General features: G+C 39.7%; 1 protein-coding gene across 1 annotated transcript in view; it reads right to left on the reverse strand.

Annotated features, from left to right (window-relative positions):
- Positions 1-19,525, reverse strand: part of INPP4A (inositol polyphosphate-4-phosphatase, type I, 107kDa) — a 47,781-nt gene that overhangs the window by 4,846 nt on the left and 23,410 nt on the right. Inside the window, exons 17-24 of the mRNA XM_010012075.1 lie at positions 18,051-18,083; positions 13,622-13,794; positions 12,111-12,234; positions 11,127-11,253; positions 10,606-10,746; positions 9,234-9,331; positions 6,237-6,349; positions 5,741-5,895 (exon numbers count right to left, since the gene is read on the reverse strand). Coding sequence (XP_010010377.1) covers positions 5,741-5,895; positions 6,237-6,349; positions 9,234-9,331; positions 10,606-10,746; positions 11,127-11,253; positions 12,111-12,234; positions 13,622-13,794; positions 18,051-18,083 — 964 coding nt within the window. The remainder of the gene's footprint in view (positions 1-5,740; positions 5,896-6,236; positions 6,350-9,233; positions 9,332-10,605; positions 10,747-11,126; positions 11,254-12,110; positions 12,235-13,621; positions 13,795-18,050; positions 18,084-19,525) is intronic.

Raw genomic sequence — 19,525 nt, forward strand, 5'->3', positions numbered from 1 at the left:
ACTGTAGTCTACTAAAAATAAACACATGTAGGTTGAACATAAATGGTTTTCCATGTTCACTGTTTCAGATTGCCAAGCAATAATATCCCATGCTGCTCTGCCATGCCTTTGCATGCTGCAAAGAAGTGGAGCTCTGAAAAGCAAGCTGAACATGAATAACCATTATAGTATTTGACCCTTTCAAACGTCTTTCCACATAGGCTGCAGTGATATAATTTAACCTCTTAACTACCTCCTCAATATGTAAACAAAAAAACCCCAGACCACCCACTTAGTTTTCTGCTTCAACATGAATTCAAGTGTGTATCAATATGCTTTCTAAAATGCATGTTTCTGAAGTGCCTCAATATATGCATGTAAAGGCAAGACACGTGGCACAGCCCATCCCGTTATGCCCCTGCTTCCTACATTGCCTTGAGCACCAAAGGCCGACAGCAGAGAACACCACTTCAGGTAACCTGAGGCTTTGTAGTGTGGTTTTTCATTTTGGATTTCTCTTACACCCTTATGTCCAGTTATAAGTCTTATACCCTTACCTCTTATGTCCAGTTCAACTCTTATCTTTAGTTTACAGAGCAAGAACTAAATGCAACTCACTCCATCCATAAAAGGTGGTACATAACCTTGCAGGTTATGTAGCAAGGTTAGGTAACCAACAGACAATGTCTTGGAAGACATCAGAGATACCCGAGATGTGGTGGAAGGGGAAAAAAAGCCTTCAGAGGCTGGTGACATTTCAAGTCAAATGGAATTAAGTGGGCAGGGAACTAAACCGATGATTGTATTTCTGATCTGGATTAACACATCAAAATTGGTGATCAAAATAAGTTTTCTCCTCCTGGTGCCTACACTGGATAAGGGCAGACCAAATGTGTAATGCCTACAAATCCCAATTATCTTTGCAGTTATGTGGACACTAGTGTGTGTGTAAGTGCCCAGGAGAACCAGTAAGTGGAAAGCTAATGCTGACTGGAAAGTTGTGGATAAAGGCTCAACAGAATAGCCTGGAGGAGGGAAAGCGTTTTAAGATATAGAAAAGGAAGTAAAACAATGGGAGAGGGCAAGAAGGAAGAAAGGCTTAAAATGACAAGATGATGTTATGCACATCACATGCCACATCCGTACCATTAAAGCTACCAAGCTACTCAATTTTACACAAGACATATGCACAGACATACAGTGCAACTGGAGGCAAGAGCTGGAAAGCGTGTCCCTTGTCACTGTTGGCCCATGTAAATGCGTCCACCTAAGGGGTGAAAAGTCACCTTTTGGAAATACCAAATAAACCAAATTGTACAGTGTCTGAAATCAAAACATTCATCAGCAGACTACCTCTAGGAGAGGACCAGGGTAAAGACACAAAGCAAATTCCCTGCTAATCAAGCATGTGTATGGGAATCCTCTACATGAGGAAAGGCTGGGTCTACCTTGCATCGAACACATCTGGCCCCAGCCAGCTCAAATGGACCCAACACAGGCACAACCAAGCCCCTCAGCCAAGATAGTGGTGCCTTGGGCAAAGTGTGTTTAAGAAAAGGCAAAACACTGCACGGCAGTGAGGAGTGCCAGGAAAAGATATGAGAAGCAGCTCTATTAGCACCAAAGTCAGGGAAGGAGGGGAGGAGGTGCCCCAGGTGCTGGAGCAGCGATTCCCCTGCAGCCATGGAGATGACTACAGTGGAGCAGATATCCACACTGCACCCCATGGAGGGCCCCATGGTAGAGAAGGTGAATATTTCCTGAAGGAAACTGGGGCCTGTAGAGAGTCTATGCAGAAGCAAGTTTCTTCTGAAGGACTGCAGCCCATGGGAAGGACCCACACTGGAGTGGGGGAAGAGTGAAAGAGGAAAAAGCAGCAGAAAGGAGCTGTTACAGACCAATTGCAAACCCCCACTCCCTATAGAATCATAGAATAGTTTGGGTTGGAAAGGACCTTAAGATCATCTAGCTCCAACCCCCCTGCCATGGGCAGGGATACCTCACAATAGACCATGTTGTCCAAGACTCTGTCCAACCTGGCCTTGAACACTGACAAGGATGGAGCATTTACCACTTCCTTGGGCAACCCATTCCAGTGCCTCACCACCCTCACTGTAAAGAACTTCTTCCTTATATCTAACCTGAACTTCCCCTGTTTAAGTTTAACCCCATTCCCCCTTGTCCTACCACTACAGTCCCTAATGAAGAGTCCCTCCCCAGCATCCCTGTAGGCCCCCTTCAGATACTGGAAGGCTGCTATGAGGTCTCCACGCAGCCTTCTCTTCTCCAGGCTGAACAGCCCCAACTTTCTCAGCCTGTCTTCATACGGGAGGTGCTCCAGCCCCCTGATCATCCTCGTGGCCTCCTCTGGACTTGCTCCAACAGCTCCATGTCCTTTTTATGCTGAGGACACCAGAACTGTACACAATACTCCAAGTGAGGTCTCAGGAGAGCAGAGTAGAGGGGCAGGATCACCTCCTTTGCCCTGCTCAATGTGGGGACGAGGTAGAAGAGTTGGGAATGAAGCAGTGAAGTACTTGGGCCTGGGACAAAAGGGGCTGTGGAGGGAAGGTGTTGTAATTTTTGTCTTTGTTTCTCACCACTCAAATCTACTGGCAAAAGTCAAATCTGTTTCGCCCGTAACAGTAACTGGCAGGGGATCTCCCTGTCTTTATCTAAACCCACAAGCTTTTCCATCATATTTTCTCCTCCTGTCCAGGTGAAGAGGGAGAGTGAGAGAGCAGCTGGGTGGGAGTCTGGCAGGTGGCCAAGGTCAACTCACCACAGCTGTATTCTTAAAACAGGTCAACCAGTGAAGAAATCCAACCAAGCTGTTTGTCATGGCTGTTTTATTGCAGTGAGTGGTCATATGCAAACATGGCTGTCAAGGCTTCATTATGTCGTCTTTTTAGTCAGCACCATGGTAGCCACAAGAGATTATTTCCCTCACCCCATTTCCAACTGCTTTTCAAGAGCCCCTATCAGAGACAGCTTTTCTTTGTTGGCTGAACTTCCTAATTGGTTTAATGAAAATGAGCTGGGCTACCTTAAATGTCTAAAGGATTTTGCTACCCAGGCTGATTCTGAATGAAACTGGATTGGAACATATTCCCACAAACAGCTCCACTGGCATATCTGACAGGCCAGTAATCACAAAGGAGTTAGAAGAAGGGAGGTCAGGGAATCACAGGTCTAGTGTGGAGTGTTGGCACTGCTGTTGATGGAAAAGGCTGTAAGAGTCAGTTGGATTTTGCCTTTGATCTGCCTTACTGGCCAGGTAGCCATTTCCTCTGTAGCTTGGTCTTCCAGACATATCATCATGATTTGTAGGCTGTGAATTACCATATATTTGATTTGGGGCTGAAAAAGCTGCAACTTATTTAAAGAAAAGTGAGTTTATTTTAATAGGATATTAGTTTCTAAGATGAAAACCACAAACTTATATCTGTGAATTTCTGCAAGAATCTGCAATGAGCACTCAATGTTCTCTCCCTGCTGTCCTTCTCACTAAACATAATTATCACAAGACTGGGAAGGAAAGGAAGTCCCTGAGAAAAGTAAGTGGGAACTAACACCTCTGAAGACCAACATCACATAAAGAAGAGGGTGCTTGCTTGATTTTTCAAGAAGAGCGTAAGCAAGGATGCTTTCTTGTCCAGAAAATTACCAATAGAGAAGAGGTGAAATACTTCCATTGAGTCCCACTTTCTTTAAGTACTTTTCCTGTCCTTCCAACTGCCCCAGAAACTTCAGAAGTCTTCAACACTGAACCAAGCCTTCATTTTCCAGCAGTTGCACAATAAAAAGATCCAAGTTAAAAGAAAGTTTTCTGACTGCCTGGAAGTAATTTGCCACCTTTTCACTTCCTAGGTCTGTCATCTAGCTCAGATCATCCTGTCCAGGCTGAAATGGATTTGGGTGGAGTCAGACTCCTACACAGTTGTTCCGTAGTGCTCACTCTCTTGTTAAGCTTCGTTACTTCTAATTTGCCATTGTTCTGAGCAGAACTGGCAAATAATTTTAAAATCACAACCACCTACCCGAAAGAGCAATGAGATGTGAGGAAGAAAGAGCAATGGGCTCGAAAAATTGTCTAATCTTAGTATTCCTTCAGGACTAGTCAGTATTTGTTCTGCACAATCTCTCTCAGTCAAATATTTAACAGAAGACAAGAAAGTCAAGTCTTTCACCTATCAGAGCAAGTCTCTGATATTGCTAGAACACATGAGCCCAAGGTTTTGATTAAATTGGCCCTCTTTCAATATCCCTGTGTAGGTCAACATAAAGCAATACATTTCTTGGGTCAATATTTTATCTGATCCTGTGTTATATTAAATTGATAGTCCAAAACAATGTTGTTATTAGTCTCTGATCCTGTGTTATATTAAATTGATAGTCCAAAACAATGTTGTTATTAGTCTCTGCCTCTACTGTGTCCACAGCTGCATTAAAAAACCAACATTAACTCAGTAACAAATTTAAAGAAATAAAACTCTTAATATATACTTGGTTATTTTTTATTCTAATATACTTTTATGCCTTTATACTCTAACTAAACAACTGTGAAACAAAGCTTCTTTTCTTTCAGATGTCGAAGTTGACAAGTTGCGTAATTTAAATAAAGATATTTGAGAGCCACTTAACTCCATTTTAAGTTAATAACTTCTCCCTCACAAAGCTGTTCCATTTTGTTTCTAATATCAAGGCTTAATTAGTCTCTGACTGCAGTTTGCATGTACTGTACTCAAGCTGTAACAATGCAGAAAAAAGTGAAAATAAAAAAAGTCCACTGACATCCAATTAGATGTAGATATAAACCCCAAATTATTAGTGTAAGAGGCTGCAAGTGTTATTATATGAGATATTTTCCTTCCAGGTAACTAAAGAGTAAGAAAGGGTCAAACAGCAAAAACATACAGAAAGGATAAGAGAATTGAACACTCTAGAGAATTTGGTGAGAAGACACACAGTACAGTACATTCAGTAAGAGTGAATGTTGAAAAACAGGACTGAACAGCATTGTTGAACTACATTGATAAAGACTAAAGCTAGATTTCTTATCCTTTCTTTTGGTATGTGAGTTACGGAGTTTTCCAGCAGTGCTTGAAACAAGGCATTGAACAACAGTAAACAGATTTTCCTTCTTTTTTTTTAGTACAGTATTTAACTCTGCAAACATCTCTGCTGCTTCAGAATACAGAACATCGTTATATTGATATGACAACAGCACACTGACACGTTGTGATGAAATTTGGTTGCTGTATCGTGAAACACCCATATTGACATTTCACCCAGTGAAGAGTGTTTCACTGCTAAAGAATACACGTGGCAAACCAGTGCAAACTGCGGGTGTCTGTGTTTCCAAGAACAAAAGATCATCCCTGAGAAATCTGCCTGATCTAGAACTAAGAAACCCAGTGCTATGGCAGTTCAGGTAACCCCATCATTAAACAACATTCAAAGAAGCACCAGTTTCCTGTTCTGTAAGCTCAGCATTAACTGAAAATACATTCTTACATGCTTCTCTGAAAACTCCCAATTCACTGCTGAAACTAAAGCCCATCTGATGCAAATCTGGTAACAACCAGCTTTAGCATATGCAGCTCACTAATACATGCAAGGGAGGGATGAATTCTAGCAGTCAGTTTTGCAGCTTTCTGACTTCACTTTTTTTTCCTTTTGACAGAAACAGAGACCTTTGCTCCTCTGCAGTTTGCATGGTTCTTCATTTAGGAATAAGTGACGCAAGTCAAACTCTTACCTCCTCATACACTCCAGAGCCTGGGTGAAGACCTGTGGAGCCATTCCATGTTCATGCTGTAGGATCAAACACTGCTCTAGGGTGACCGACATGGCAGTCCTATCCTTGGCACTTTTACAGCTTGTAAACCGAACACCATTTAGTCTGCGGCATATCTAGAAATGGATATACAATTCATCATTCCTTCCTCATGCATAACCTTCTGTCGGAGAACACACCTGTACTTCTCCTTAGAAAGACATAAATGTTGTAAAGACTTTGATGTCAAAAGGTGTCATCTTTGAGAAAGCAGAACTTTGTTGCATGAGTTGTAGGGAATGGAAAATACGTTTTATCTCCCCATATCTCATTCTACAGGAGGTTTAACCTGTCAGCATTTCCAAGCTACGTGCAAGCAAATGAAAAAATCGGAACATATCAGTAATAAAGAGGTGAAAATACGTATGTATACAGAAAATCAGATGAACTATGCAGAGATGCTTAGATTAATAAATACCTCAGCAGCTTGCCAAAGGATATCAACATTCTTATTTTTCCTTGCATGTACATTTTGTCCCAGAAATCTTAAAAGTTCAGGCAGGCACGTCTGACTACGAGATCGAGGTAGACCTGTAAAACAAACAAAGCCAACTCCAATTACTTGTCTGTATTCAACACTTTTACAAGGTAAGTTACGTGGAAAGCGTTCCTACGTGCCTGTTGCAAACACAATCCTTTCTTCCTGAGTCAAAACTTGTAAGGTTTGTCATTCAATTCTTAATTACTTAGTACCACCAACAAAACAGATTCAATTTTAATTAAAATCAAGTGGAAATACATATTCATTTAAAATTTCAGGGGCTCAGAATCTGATAGCAATATAATAACAGAGTGAACAAAGGGAGTAAGACTGGTGGAAGGGTCTAGGGCACAAGTCTTAGGAGCAGCTGAGGGAACTGGGGTTGTTTAGTCTGGAGAAGAGAAGGCTCAGGAGGGACCTTATTGCTCTCTACAACTACCTGAAAGCAGGTTGTAGTGAGTTTGGGGTCGGTCTCCCAGGTAACAAGTGGTAGGACAAGAGGTAACAGCTTCAAGCTGCACTAGGAGAGGTTTAGACTGGATACTGGGAAAAATTTATTCACTGCAAGGATTATCAAGCATTGGAACAGGCTGTCCGGGGAAGTGGTGGAGTCCCCATATCTGGAGGTATGTAAAAGACGTGTCCCGGGGGTACTTAAAAGATGTATAGATGTAGCACTTAGGGACATGGTTTATTGGTGGACTTGGCAGTGTTAACGGTTGGACTTGATCTTAAAGGTCTTTTTCAGCCTAAATGATTCTGTTCTACGATTAGCAATATTGTGCCTGTACTGGTCTGCTCTGCTTCACCTCTACACCTAGAAAGAAAGTAACACCTGTAAACAAAACCACAACACAGACCATCTCCCCAGGTGTTTCTAAAGACAAGGAGCTAATGAAGCTAAGACAGTAATTCACTTCAGAAATTCTGCAGTGCTCAGAATTAAGAGCACAGAGGACGGTGGATGGGGAATCAACTTCCCTTGTGTATTGTTCCTGAAGGGAATATTACCTACAAGCTGCCAGCAGACACTGCACTAGGCCTCTTGTCCCCAAGAATAATCCATTTGTTTTTTCTTTTGCCTCTACTTACTACAGACTACATCACTGCCAGGTCATAATTATCACCTGTTTTACAGTTAAATGTAAAATGTTATTCTCTCGACAAGAGTTTATGGAAAAGTATGTTTCACTTTGTATGTCATAAATATTGCCCCAGAGGAGGTACAAAACACCTTCAAACCTTCCTTACAACAAGCAGAGTCTCAGGTTGGTTTGTATAGTCTCAGTTGTTCACAAAGCATCTCTAGCACACCTACTGGTGGGGACACCGTTATAGTTTTTACTACACTTCAGTCAAAATTCCTGCTAAATTTTTATAACCACAAACCATTTGTCCAAGCTGGATTGCAAAACCAGGTACAATATGTCTACGTTTATCCAGGACAAACAGTGAAGCAGAAGGAAGTTTTGGCAGACGGTGGGTTTTCCCTCTTTGTGGTACTCATTTCACGTTGCAGGGATCAATGTAATGACAAGTAATCAGAGTAAGAGAGAACAGGCATATGGACACAAGGCTATTTTGTTTTCTTTCACTGTTAAGAAGCATGTTAATGCCACCTGTCCAACACCGCACACCAGCCTTATTCACAACTTCCAGTTACTTGAAGAAAAACCTCTAGTATAAGGCGTGTTACTTGCAAACGGCACCAGTGCTCTTTAAAAATAGAGGAAAATAAGCACAAAATTAAAACAGTTTTAAAGACATGAAAAGGGAAGGGACAAATGACAGGACACAGAACAGACTGCAGGGTTAAACAAAGTTTCAAGAAAAACAGGCAAAAGCTTAAAGATTATTTGATCCACACCAGAGGTTTGGGGTCAAGGGAAGAGGCTGAAGTAAAAAAAAAAAAAAGGCAAGCAAAATCAAAGAGGAGAGGAAGGAGCTGAATGGGAACTGATATTAAGGAAGATTAGAAAGAGAAATTTATAATGGAGAGAAAAATAGAACAAAAATCACTTTAAATTGATTAACTTTTGAACTTTACAAGAAAGTCTAATACTAGACTACTGTGTAATAAAAAGTTAAATTTTCATAGCTAAAATTTCAGAGAATTAATTATGCAGGATTATGAATGCCTGGAAGGAGGGAAACAGCTTCTGCTCTCAGCTGCATCCAAAAATAATCCAGGCGTAACTGGAAGTACAATAACATACTTCACAGACAGAATTCTTACTATCCTGTTGCATGTTGCCGCATTTGTATTTCTGTAATAAAAATGCAATTGTGGGGCCCATGAAATTAGTTTACAAGAGGTTTGATACTAATAACAACGAATCAATGAATTTTCTCCATTTTTGTGGTCACACATAAATAACGTTTATGCCACTGCCTCCCAAAAAAACAGGAACAAGCAAGAAATTTTCCTATGTAATCAGTAAAATTCAAGCTTGTAGCTATTATCTCTTTTCCAGGTGCTAGACTTCTCTGTTGCTGGCTGCAGATGCAACAATTATAGGAAAGTGCCAAAGGATAAGCAGAGGGAAAGTGATTAAGTTCCTAAAAACTGGCTGTTACTCTCTGTGTAAGTTATCATAAATGCAGAGAACGTGACCAAAATCTGCACATAGAAGTGCTGCTGCTATAACCTGTCACTTTCATGCCTTCCCCTCATGATAAACTGCCTAACTATATGTTTATACAGTACATAATGCCACTTAGAAAGAGATATAAAGTAAAAGTAAACTGACAAACGAAAGTTAATTCGAGTGACCTTTAAACCTCTTGGATCTATTCTACTTAATACTAAAGTATTAAGAGATTTCTAAGTAACTAATGCTAGCATATCATCAACATTTAACAACTACCATGAAGCAAAAAAAAGCCTGAATTGTGCTGTTCAACCAGATTTGCCATTAATTACCAAATACTTACAATCATCAGGCAAAACTTCCTTGAACTGCTCAAAATATGAATTCAACCGCACTAAGCTTTCCATGTTAATTATTTCTTGCAGTGAGGTGTCTCCAAACCTTTAAAAGATGAAGAAGGGAACAGTTAAGCCCAAGTAAAAGGTTCCTCCTCTTCTTTGAAACACTGGCATTTGGCAATATGACTACCAGAAAACGGTTTAAAGATTCATCCCATGAAATTCCTAACCATCCAAATGCCAAGTAAAGTGTAACAGAAAAGTGTTGTAGTGATTCATTACAGAAAAAGAAAATACTTAAGTGTGAGGTGAAAAGTGGGAAGGAAGGAGAAAGCAAAATCTTGTAGAAAATAGTACTTAAAATTCTTCGGCTTTTATGTATGTCTTTCAATATTAAATACCTCTCTGGTAAATCATTTCACCTAACTTCAAACTTTTAATAATGGATTTACTGGTTTAGTTCATAAGCTAATAGCAACTATAATATTAACAGATAGGATTGAGAACTTTGACCTCAGAAATATAAATAAGAAATATGGATCTAGGAGTAATAAACCATGAATGTAATAAAGATAGTCAACAGTGCCATCTCAGCTAATTATAGCTACATACATAGATACACACACAGAGTAGTGACATCTGTGTGTATAAAGGTGACATCTGTTAGTCACCTTTATAGGCAACAGAGGACAACTGTAACTGCTGGATAACTGGTAGTTATCCCCCACTATACACTCCATCCTGGTACCAAGGCTGCTGTCACAATATGCATGTGCCTGACCTCACTGGAGTTCTCCATTAGAGCACTTCTCTGTCAATGTATTCTTTACATAGCAGAGGGAAGCTCTGGTGGCTCCTCCCCTAGCAAGTATAATTATATAATTATATATTTCAGCTTTACGAGACCAGTGTTGCACTACTTAAGTACTGCAAGGAGATGTTAAAAACAAAGGACCACCTAGCCCATTATCCAGTTTTTTGACAGTGGCCAGAAGAGGGTGCAAGACCAAGAGGGCAAATACACAGCAATACTCAGAATGATTTCTCAGCCTTTAGTGATCTGTCACAGAGGTCTCAAGTCACAAGCAGCTCATGATACATTTCCTCATCTGTAAATTCACTTCTGAACCACATAAACCTGCACTAGACTCAAACCGATGAGGCAAGATGCTCCACAGCTACATGCCATATAAAGAAGGACCTCCTTTTGTTTGTTTTGCATTTGACAGCTTCATTCAGTATTCCCTTGTTTGTGTATGGGAGAAACTGAATCACTGGTAGTAATGCAACACTGTGATTCCATAGAGACATTCTTCCATCAGAACAGGAGATTGTAGAGCTGCCATTAAGGTTGAGCTTGCATGACTGAACACATACTTCTCTGCTAGGGTTTGCTGCTCATTGATTCCCACGTTGAAAAGAACAGGCTGAACCCTCAGTAACATGCCACTTTGAATCTCTCGCGGCAACAAATCAAACAAGGCGCTTGGCAAGGGGATCCTCACATTAAATCCATCACTGCAAATAAATAAACGGCCATTAGACATAAAGATCAAAAAGCTACATTCCAAGAGTGTATTATTTATGGAAAGAGGGATAACATCTAGAACATAATACAATTATTAAAAAAAAAATTTCAGTCAAAACTGAGGACTTTAAGGAACTGCCATAGCTTGTTCCCAATCAGAAAAGTTATTCCAGCTCAAAAGCAAGCCTGCACAACCTGTAGTGTTGATTTTACATTCTCATGGGCATTCCAATCAGATTTCCAGTTTCCTGAACAAAGCTGATTTCACACTACTCATTAATACTGCAGCTCTTCTACAACTTGGGTAGAAAAAGCCAAATTTTGTCATGTCCCCGTCTCCTAAAAGGTGTATTTGTTTTGCTTTGTTTACCGATTTCCAGTGATGACTGGCAGCATGTCAGTAGATGTATTTGATGTGGCCTGAGTTACTTTAAAGGTTACATTCCTCAAGTCCATGATTCCCAGACTCATGTCCTCCAGCATTGCCAGCTCCTCACCTAAATCATGGAAGAAAAGTGAATTGTAATCATTACTCATTACATACAACTTCCCTTTATCAATATGATGATGACTGTAGGTGATCACTGTCTTAAAGAAGGTCTATGGACAAAGAGGCTCCGGAGCCCAGGCCTTCACCTTGACCTACAGACTGCATACAGTGTCATGATTGACTTTATGAGTTTAGGAAACACCAATTATCTAGCACAGTCCAGACTACTGTTGTTCAAGTAGATTATATATGTTGATTTTCCAATTTAGATGATGCTAGTAAGTACTTCTCTGCATTGTCACAGACAGGATAACCTCTGTGTTGTAAAAATGTGTTGGAAAAGTTACAAAATATTCTGGATTTGTTCAGCAAAGCATTCCCTAACTGACATCCAGATGGCCGTTCAGACACAGGAGTGAAACATTTTGAACTAAGTACTTTCCCTTTTTGTATTCTCTCTTCAATCTTACTTTGTGCTGTAAGATTACAGAAGGCCAAGAAAATTCAAAAAGTGTATTTTGGGCACAGTTTCTCCCAGTTTACCAAAACTTTAATCCATTTCTTTTCTGAAAAAAAAAAAAAGAATAATCACTAGGATACGTTTTTCTTTTTAAAACCTTTGACATTATATTATAATGCAAGTACAATTTCTCTGTCAGAAGTAATCCAATGAAATGCAAAGCACTTCAGAGTTGTTAGCTAATTAAGTGCTCTAGATATAATCTGGTTTTGAATTTCAGTTTTCAAAATAATTTTGTAGCTGAGCTGCAGATTGTCCCAAACACTTGTATTCTGCTGTAGCCAATTTAATGCAGAATTTGCTAGCTCAACAGCTAATACCACCCACTTGCCCTGTGCCTTTACCATAAGTACTCAGCAGGCTCTCAAACTGCGCCAGCAAGCCAATGGTGTAGAGTTGTCTTAGAAATCCATCATCATGCAGGCAGTTCCTCAGCTTGATAATGAAACCACAGATGAGAGCAGTCAGCTGTAGGAGAGAAAACAGACAAAAGTGAAATTATTCAAGATGAAAAAGGCTCTTCAGCCCCAAAAAGAAACAATATCACATATAAAAAGTGCCATAAAATATGCCCGACTTATGCTCTTTTCCCTTAAATATCACTCTTCCTTAAAGCTGAAGAGAGACAACTGACCAACAAAAGCCCAAAACATTCATAAAATCAGATTTAGAGCACACTGCCTTCATCTTGCAAGCTCTGCCAAAATGGGACTGCTGTTGATCTTGTGTCTATTTTGTTTTCTGGATACAATCACTTGTACTAGGCTCTACAACTTACGAATTACAAAGAAGTCTCCTTGGAGAATTGTTTTAGTTACAGATGGAAAGCAACACGGGCTAGTTCCAGGCCTTGAATTTTGATAGTATGAATAAATTGAATAAATGATTTTTTTATTTTTTTTTTAATGTCATCTTAAGAAAGCTTTAAAATGCAGTATCTGCATTATGCAAAGATTCCAACTCTGGTGTTCCAACATATTCAGGACAACATGCTGAAGACCTAGTATACTGCAAGATCAGTACTAAGTTCTAAGATTAGTACTAGTCTTAAGCCACTGTCAACAGAGGAATTTCCCAGGTGATTGCCATATACTATGTAGACAGGTGTATGACTGTCACAGAATTAAATAGAAGGGAGTAAAGTTCTGTTTATAATGGGTAAACATATTCAAAGCACTGAGTTTTAAAATTATCTGCAATATGAAGTGGGTTTTGCACAGAAAACAGCCCTACCAAACAATGTCCAAGAGACAAGCTGTTTGAAATAAATGAATGAAATACTGCTTTCACAGGGAAGTAGACACACTACAGAAGTGTAGTGGGCAGAGGAAATGTGGAAGGTTTTTAGTGCAGACACCTGCTAATCAGTGAAAGCAAGCCCAGCAGGCCCAGAAACAGAACTTCTGGGAAAAAAACCCCAGCACTCATTTCTCTCCATGTAGCTCTCCTTAGCTACTGCAGGTCCTGTGGGTTTTCTCAATGCAGGAAACAACAAAAGGTAACTGAGGGAGTATACTTTCTTCTCATGGGCTTTTCCCCCCACCCCATCGCATCTGGTTTTAGTTTGGTGGCACTGGAAGGCAAAGGTTGTTTCTGTAGAAAGCAGTATATTTTCACTAGTTCTGGAATAATTCTTGTTTAAAATAGTGAATGTATATCCAAGGGGACACTTAAGTTATATATTGTCAAATGCATGTAAATGACCAGTAAAGACAGAATATTCTGTGAGAGGAGATTACAGTGTTAAACCTGAGAGTAGAACAGATACGAAAAATTCTTGTAACAGTAATCTTTTTGATTTGATATAAACCCCACCACATGTCAAAGTACAATCAAATCATCCGTATTTGCTTACGGTTTGGCAGAAGACAACATCCCTGCGATACTGAAGGCTCAGGCAGAGCCCTATTGTCGGAGCACTGTCCTGCATTAATAAAAAGACCATGGCTTTCTTTGCCTTGTCACTCATCATGGCTACACAGTCTGTGAGTGTTGTCAGCAAGGGATAAAGAGCTTCACTCCATTCACCTGGTTAAAAGAAAACAAAATAGCAGCACTCTAAGTACTTTATTTGAAATGAACAAACATGCATTAAGAAGAAACTTCATCTTGCAAGTTGTTGTTGTTGATAATTCACATTTAGGGTTAGTCTGATTTTGGCTGATGGTTACTCCTTGCTTGTTATTAATTAAGAAATCTTACAGAGTGGTTATCACATGAGGAAAATATGGAGAATTCTATTCTGCAAGGCTGTTATGACTTTCCCGACTGCGTAAGAGCTTCCAGATTTGTGCCCACGGAACAGGCTATACAATAGTTGATTTGGAAAGCATAACAGAAACATGAATATCTATATACACAAGTGTATATAACTGTGTGTGAGTGTTCAAACATACCCTTTCATAGTGTGTGCATAGACAGACACTACGGAGTCGATCATATGACAGAAATAGTGAACACCTGCTTAGCCATTTCTGTTAATGAGATTTCTCCCAAATATCTTGCCTTTGAATCTTTTGTGGACTCACATGTGTATCATTCAACTGCATCACCATCTTATTGATCCTTGTCTTACCTCAGTGAGGTAAGACAATGCTTATCTCCCATTTGCAGCATAGGAATAATAAGGCAGAGAGATGAAAAAATTCATGTAGGTACTCTTTTAAGTGTTCTCTGTCTGCTGAGTGACTTTGAAGGCTTAGCGCTAGCTAGCAAGAAACACTAAGTACAGTGATTACGATGGGAGTTAGCCAGATCCTTGGAAGTAGTTCAGACCTTGACTTCCACTGAAACACACAACATGCATCCCAGAGGGACTCTGTTCAAGGTCCTACACAGGAAGCACAGAAATGAAACTGGGTTACCAAAGTCCTATTTTAGTACACCAAACACTGTGCCCTTTCTCTTCCGTAAGAGATTGCTCTGCCTTAAAATGCCCCACTCGCTCAGGTTCTTTTCTTTCCTTCTTTCACCTTCTGCCTTAATCAACCACCAATTTAAAAAAAAAAACAAAACATTTCTATGACTGTATGAAAAGTTACTCAGATGCTATACCAAAATCCATTCTGGCTGCAACATAAAAAGAAAATAGGATAGTGTTTTGGTTTTGCCCTGCTTAAGTAAGGTAACATTGAAACAGAAGAACACTTCTCGTTTTAAGGGGAAGGACAGTGTGTTCTATTTCTAAAAAGCACTGGAGCTCACAAACAGAACACGCGCAACCCCCAGCCTGGTTGGCTGTAGGAACGACGCAATGTACAGATCAGAACCTGCATGAATGGGGCACTTCAAGCCCCTGAAAGGAAGTTGTTTGGGATTTTGACTCAAAGGCAGAACTAAGAGCTAGTAACGATGAACAGTTGTTTGATAAGTAGCCAATGAGGGGAACCTTGGAAGTCTGCTAACAGAAACATAACTGACAAGATTACCAAAACTATCCTTTTTGCTTTTGTTGTATGTGGTAGGTAGATAACCTAATAAACTACACAAAGGGGATGTTGTTTGGCTCTGTTCCATTGCCATTAAGAAAGAAAAAAGCAGGAGACATCAAAAGAACAGGCAAGGCATTACAGCTTGTCTTTTATATTCTATTAAGTATTTTCTCTCAAAATAAATCAGATGCCATAACATGGCCCCATGAACACTTAAAAAGCAAAACACAAATGATACAAACAGTGTTTCTCTTACTGCATTTAAGAGCTTTTCTATAAACAAATGAGAATGACAAAAAGAACTGAAAATGTCTTCCAGCACATCATTATCTCATTGCCTGGATATACATACGTGTATACAGTTATCTCAGTGTATAACTCATGTATATGAGTTATCTTAGGGGAGATTTAAATTATAGTGTGTCTAGCAGCACTTCGTTTGAAAGATATGCTTATCTGTGGTGATCACAAAGTACACTGGGGGTACACCAGCCTGTCTGAAGATAAAGCCATTGTTACATGTTTTTTTATTCCCAACACTCACATGCAGTGCAGTGGCCCATCCAGGGTAACAAGCAAAAACCCTCTGTGCTGTGTACTCTCTTGGTTTAAGATTTTGGCAATGATATAAACAAGCCCTTGTCAGTTTGCAAAATTCTAAATACCTTTCTGCTACCTTCTTTACAGAAGTGTCACTTGAGTTCTTTTAATTTTTTATTCAATGGTAGTTTCTGTCAACAGTAAACAGGAATAAAAGCAATTGCACTCCTAGGTTCAAATTAGGTTGGAACATTTCGCTGGCAGCATTTAAACAAATGTGAAAGGACTCTTAAGTGCTCACCTTTCACCTTGATTTCCCTGTCCTTCTGTCTTCCCCTCATTTTTTTTTCTAACAGAACTTTATTACTGAAAGCATATTTCTATCGAATCAATCAAGGGCACCTTCAAATACCATAAAGCACTAATTCTAACTAAATCTACTCTAAGCTCTGCTGTTATGTTCTATGATATGGCCAGAACTTTTATAAACTATTACTGACTCCACTGGATAGATCCATAGGTGGATGATTTGGCATAGGGCCTGAAACAACAGAGATGCAACAAGGTGTTACAGATTTAGAACAGCCGGAGACCTATTTCAAGCTAGCTGTTGGTATGTCTGGGCCACAAATCGTGCTTTTTTATCAGAGGTTTCTAGTTCATGTTAAAAGTTACTCTATTTAAAAACTGGCACTGTACAAACCAGCAGGATGCGTGTCATTTGCTTTAGGCTCTTTATATTGTACAGCAAGAGACAAATCCTGCAGTCTTCACTCAGACAGCTACAACTGACTTCTGGCTGGTAAATAAGGGCCAGATGTGGCCCCACATGTCTTTGCTACTTTTCTGATGACTGCTGCTGACCAAAGTCATACTTTAATACACACTTTGAAATGCAGCATTTTGAAAAGCGAGGAGGGGAGGGGGAGAGAGGGAGTAAGGGCAAGAGGGAAGAAGGAAGAGAGGAAGGGAGGGATGCTGGGAAGGCCTATGAGTTCACATAGTGGACCTTCTCTGACTATACACAAAAAACCCCTAAGTGTTGTGTTATGATAACCTAATACATAAAGCTGGTATAAATCAAGGATGTAATGTCAGCCAGGAAAAGTTTTTGCCTTTTTCCCCCCAAGAGCTTCTCTTCTACAGAGCAATGAAAATTGTATTAAAATAACTGTCCTCCAGAGCCTTGAAAAGGTATTTTTAGTCTTTTTATACTAAAAACTGCCTAGGACCCATAAATCAAAGCACTGGGCACCTGCAGTTGCCCTTGGTTTAGGTCACGGTTGCAAGGACTCATGATATCTAAAAGAGATAGACGGGGTGACCTGACTGCTTTTAGTTACTCCCACCTTAAAAATAAATATATAACATTCACTTATGCACCATATATCTTGCAGAAACTAAAGGGGTGTTCCAAGAATTAAAAACCTGGGAAGTCCTTTACTGATTAAAAACATTTTCTCAGTGATAGAAGGAAATGAGGTGGGTAGCTGAGAAGAACATTTATATGAACATATATGACTATATAATGTGAATATATATGAATATACTTTGTGAAGATGAAAATCATACCTGCACTGGGGCTTTATTTCCTATTGGTTTCACCAACAAACCCAGAAGCTCATGCTGAAACAGTTAAAAGACTGAACCTTCACTGAACTCAGATTAAACTACTCTCAAATGGCAGAAAATACAGCATCTAACTGGGAGAGAGTAGAATTAGAGAGGCATGTTATTCAGACCTTGGAAATGCAACACAACTGCGTGGAAGTACAAGAACAGAGGAAAGAAGGCTAACAATGGGATGAAAGTCTCCTGAGTAAGTTCTGCATTTTGAAACATTAGACTTGCAGTGCTCAACACTGCTTGGTTTGTACCCACAACAAAGATTTTTCCATCAGCATTGTTGACTGTTCCATGTTCTGTTCAAGTTCTCATTCAGAAAGGCCACCTCAACGGCACATATGAAAAGGTATGTCTGAAATGCCTGAAATGTCAGACTCCCACATACTTCAGTGACATTTGGAACAGGCCTCAAATCACTGTCACCTACAACAGTTTGCTAAAACACATCGACTGGAGAAACCGAAGAGACCAGGAACAAGTGCTCTTCCATACCTGGTATGAGAAGTTAACAGATACCCCCTTCCACTATTATTTAGGGAATAATAACTTCTCAAGATGCTTAGGTAACTCACGTGATATTGCAGAGCATTACCATTTCAATCTTAACACCAAGGCACTTGTTCAGTTGTCAATTATGAACAAACCCCTGCGATTTTCAGAAGAAGCAAAAGCCATGAATGCACATACCTGGGGCAGATTCTTCCGGAGTGGGGCTGCCATCTGCACAGAAATGGAGGGGCAACATGCATGATTAAGGAGCAGCAAAACAGTCTAAATATAAGCAACTCAAATGCTCAATGCCAGGGTTCTCAAACGCTTTCACTAAGTGAAGAGGAGCTCAGCAGAGATACCCCCTTGCCTGCGGGCACCGAGGGCATGGGCTGTCTCCTCCACTTCACTGTTTTTGATCAGAGAAATACCTGGATGGGGACTTGGAGGAAAGCCAGTACCTGCTAGCTCAGGGGATCTCTGTGGATTACCAGCAAGGGCACTGTCAACCCCCAGTGATCCACAGGCCACAATTTGAGAACCACTCATTGGTTTAGTGCAATTATAGAGTAAGCTGGCAGTGAGGCTGCTAAACAGAACAGCAAAAGATTAGCAGTAAGTTCAATGCACTTAACAGAAAATGACATTAAAGCACCCACAATGCAAGAGTAATAATGAAACAGTACTTTGCTATCTTGGACAAATTTCCATTATACAATTTCTGAGGTTGTTAACACAGCAACAGAATGTATATCAAGGGCTGAAACCTCACCAGTGAAGCTTGTGAGTGTTCCACACCCACTTCAGTGGGAGGAACAAGCCATCAGATGAAAATACACTATAGTGCAATGCAAACAGTAAAAGAAATTAATACATACACTCTGTTATAGCAAGTCTTGCATTAATGAAAAGTACTTTATTAAGCTAACAGGATTTAAACTTCTGTTGTTTATGTCTACAGTCACTAGTCAATAAATTATGAATTTGAAAATAGCAACAGAAAATATTAAGTTCAATTGTATGCATTAGGGCAATCAGCTGAGTTAGACAATCCGAGATAAAAACCTCTAAGTAAATTAAAACTCATCATGTTCATTAAAGAAGCTGTATGTCCCCATGCAATTTTAGTATTGAATACCTAAGCCTATAACAAAAATAAATTTTAAAATAATTTCTTAAGTCTCCCTTCTACTATTTCAGGCAGTATTTTCTTCACATTCATTTCTAGAGAGTTCCTCTAAAGTCCTTCAATAATATTATACTGCCTCTGTCTTACGAATTCTGGAACTGTCTTGGTTTGCTGGGTTTTACATTGCTTTCAAAAAACTTCTGGCCATTCGGTGTCATTTATTCAGAACTGGGAAATACTAATAGAAAAAAAGTGTTAGTTCTTTGAATACATGACAAGGAAAAACTTTAAAACGTTGTGATTCTGAACATAGGTAAAGGATATTCCTTGTCCCTCAATTATTCGCATGATCAGTCGTGGAAAGTAACGATGAGAAGGTATTTATAGAATCATAGAATGATTTGGGTTAGAAGAGACCTTTAAAGGTCATCTAATCCAATGCCCCCTACAATGAGCAGGAACAACTTCAACTACATCAGGTTGCTCAGAGTCCTGACCTTGAATGTTTCCAGGGATGGGGCATCCACAACTTCTCTGGTCAACC

Source organism: Nestor notabilis, unplaced genomic scaffold, assembly GCF_000696875.1.
Source record: "Nestor notabilis isolate BGI_N333 unplaced genomic scaffold, ASM69687v1 scaffold11033, whole genome shotgun sequence".
NCBI lineage: Eukaryota > Metazoa > Chordata > Aves > Psittaciformes > Psittacidae > Nestor > Nestor notabilis.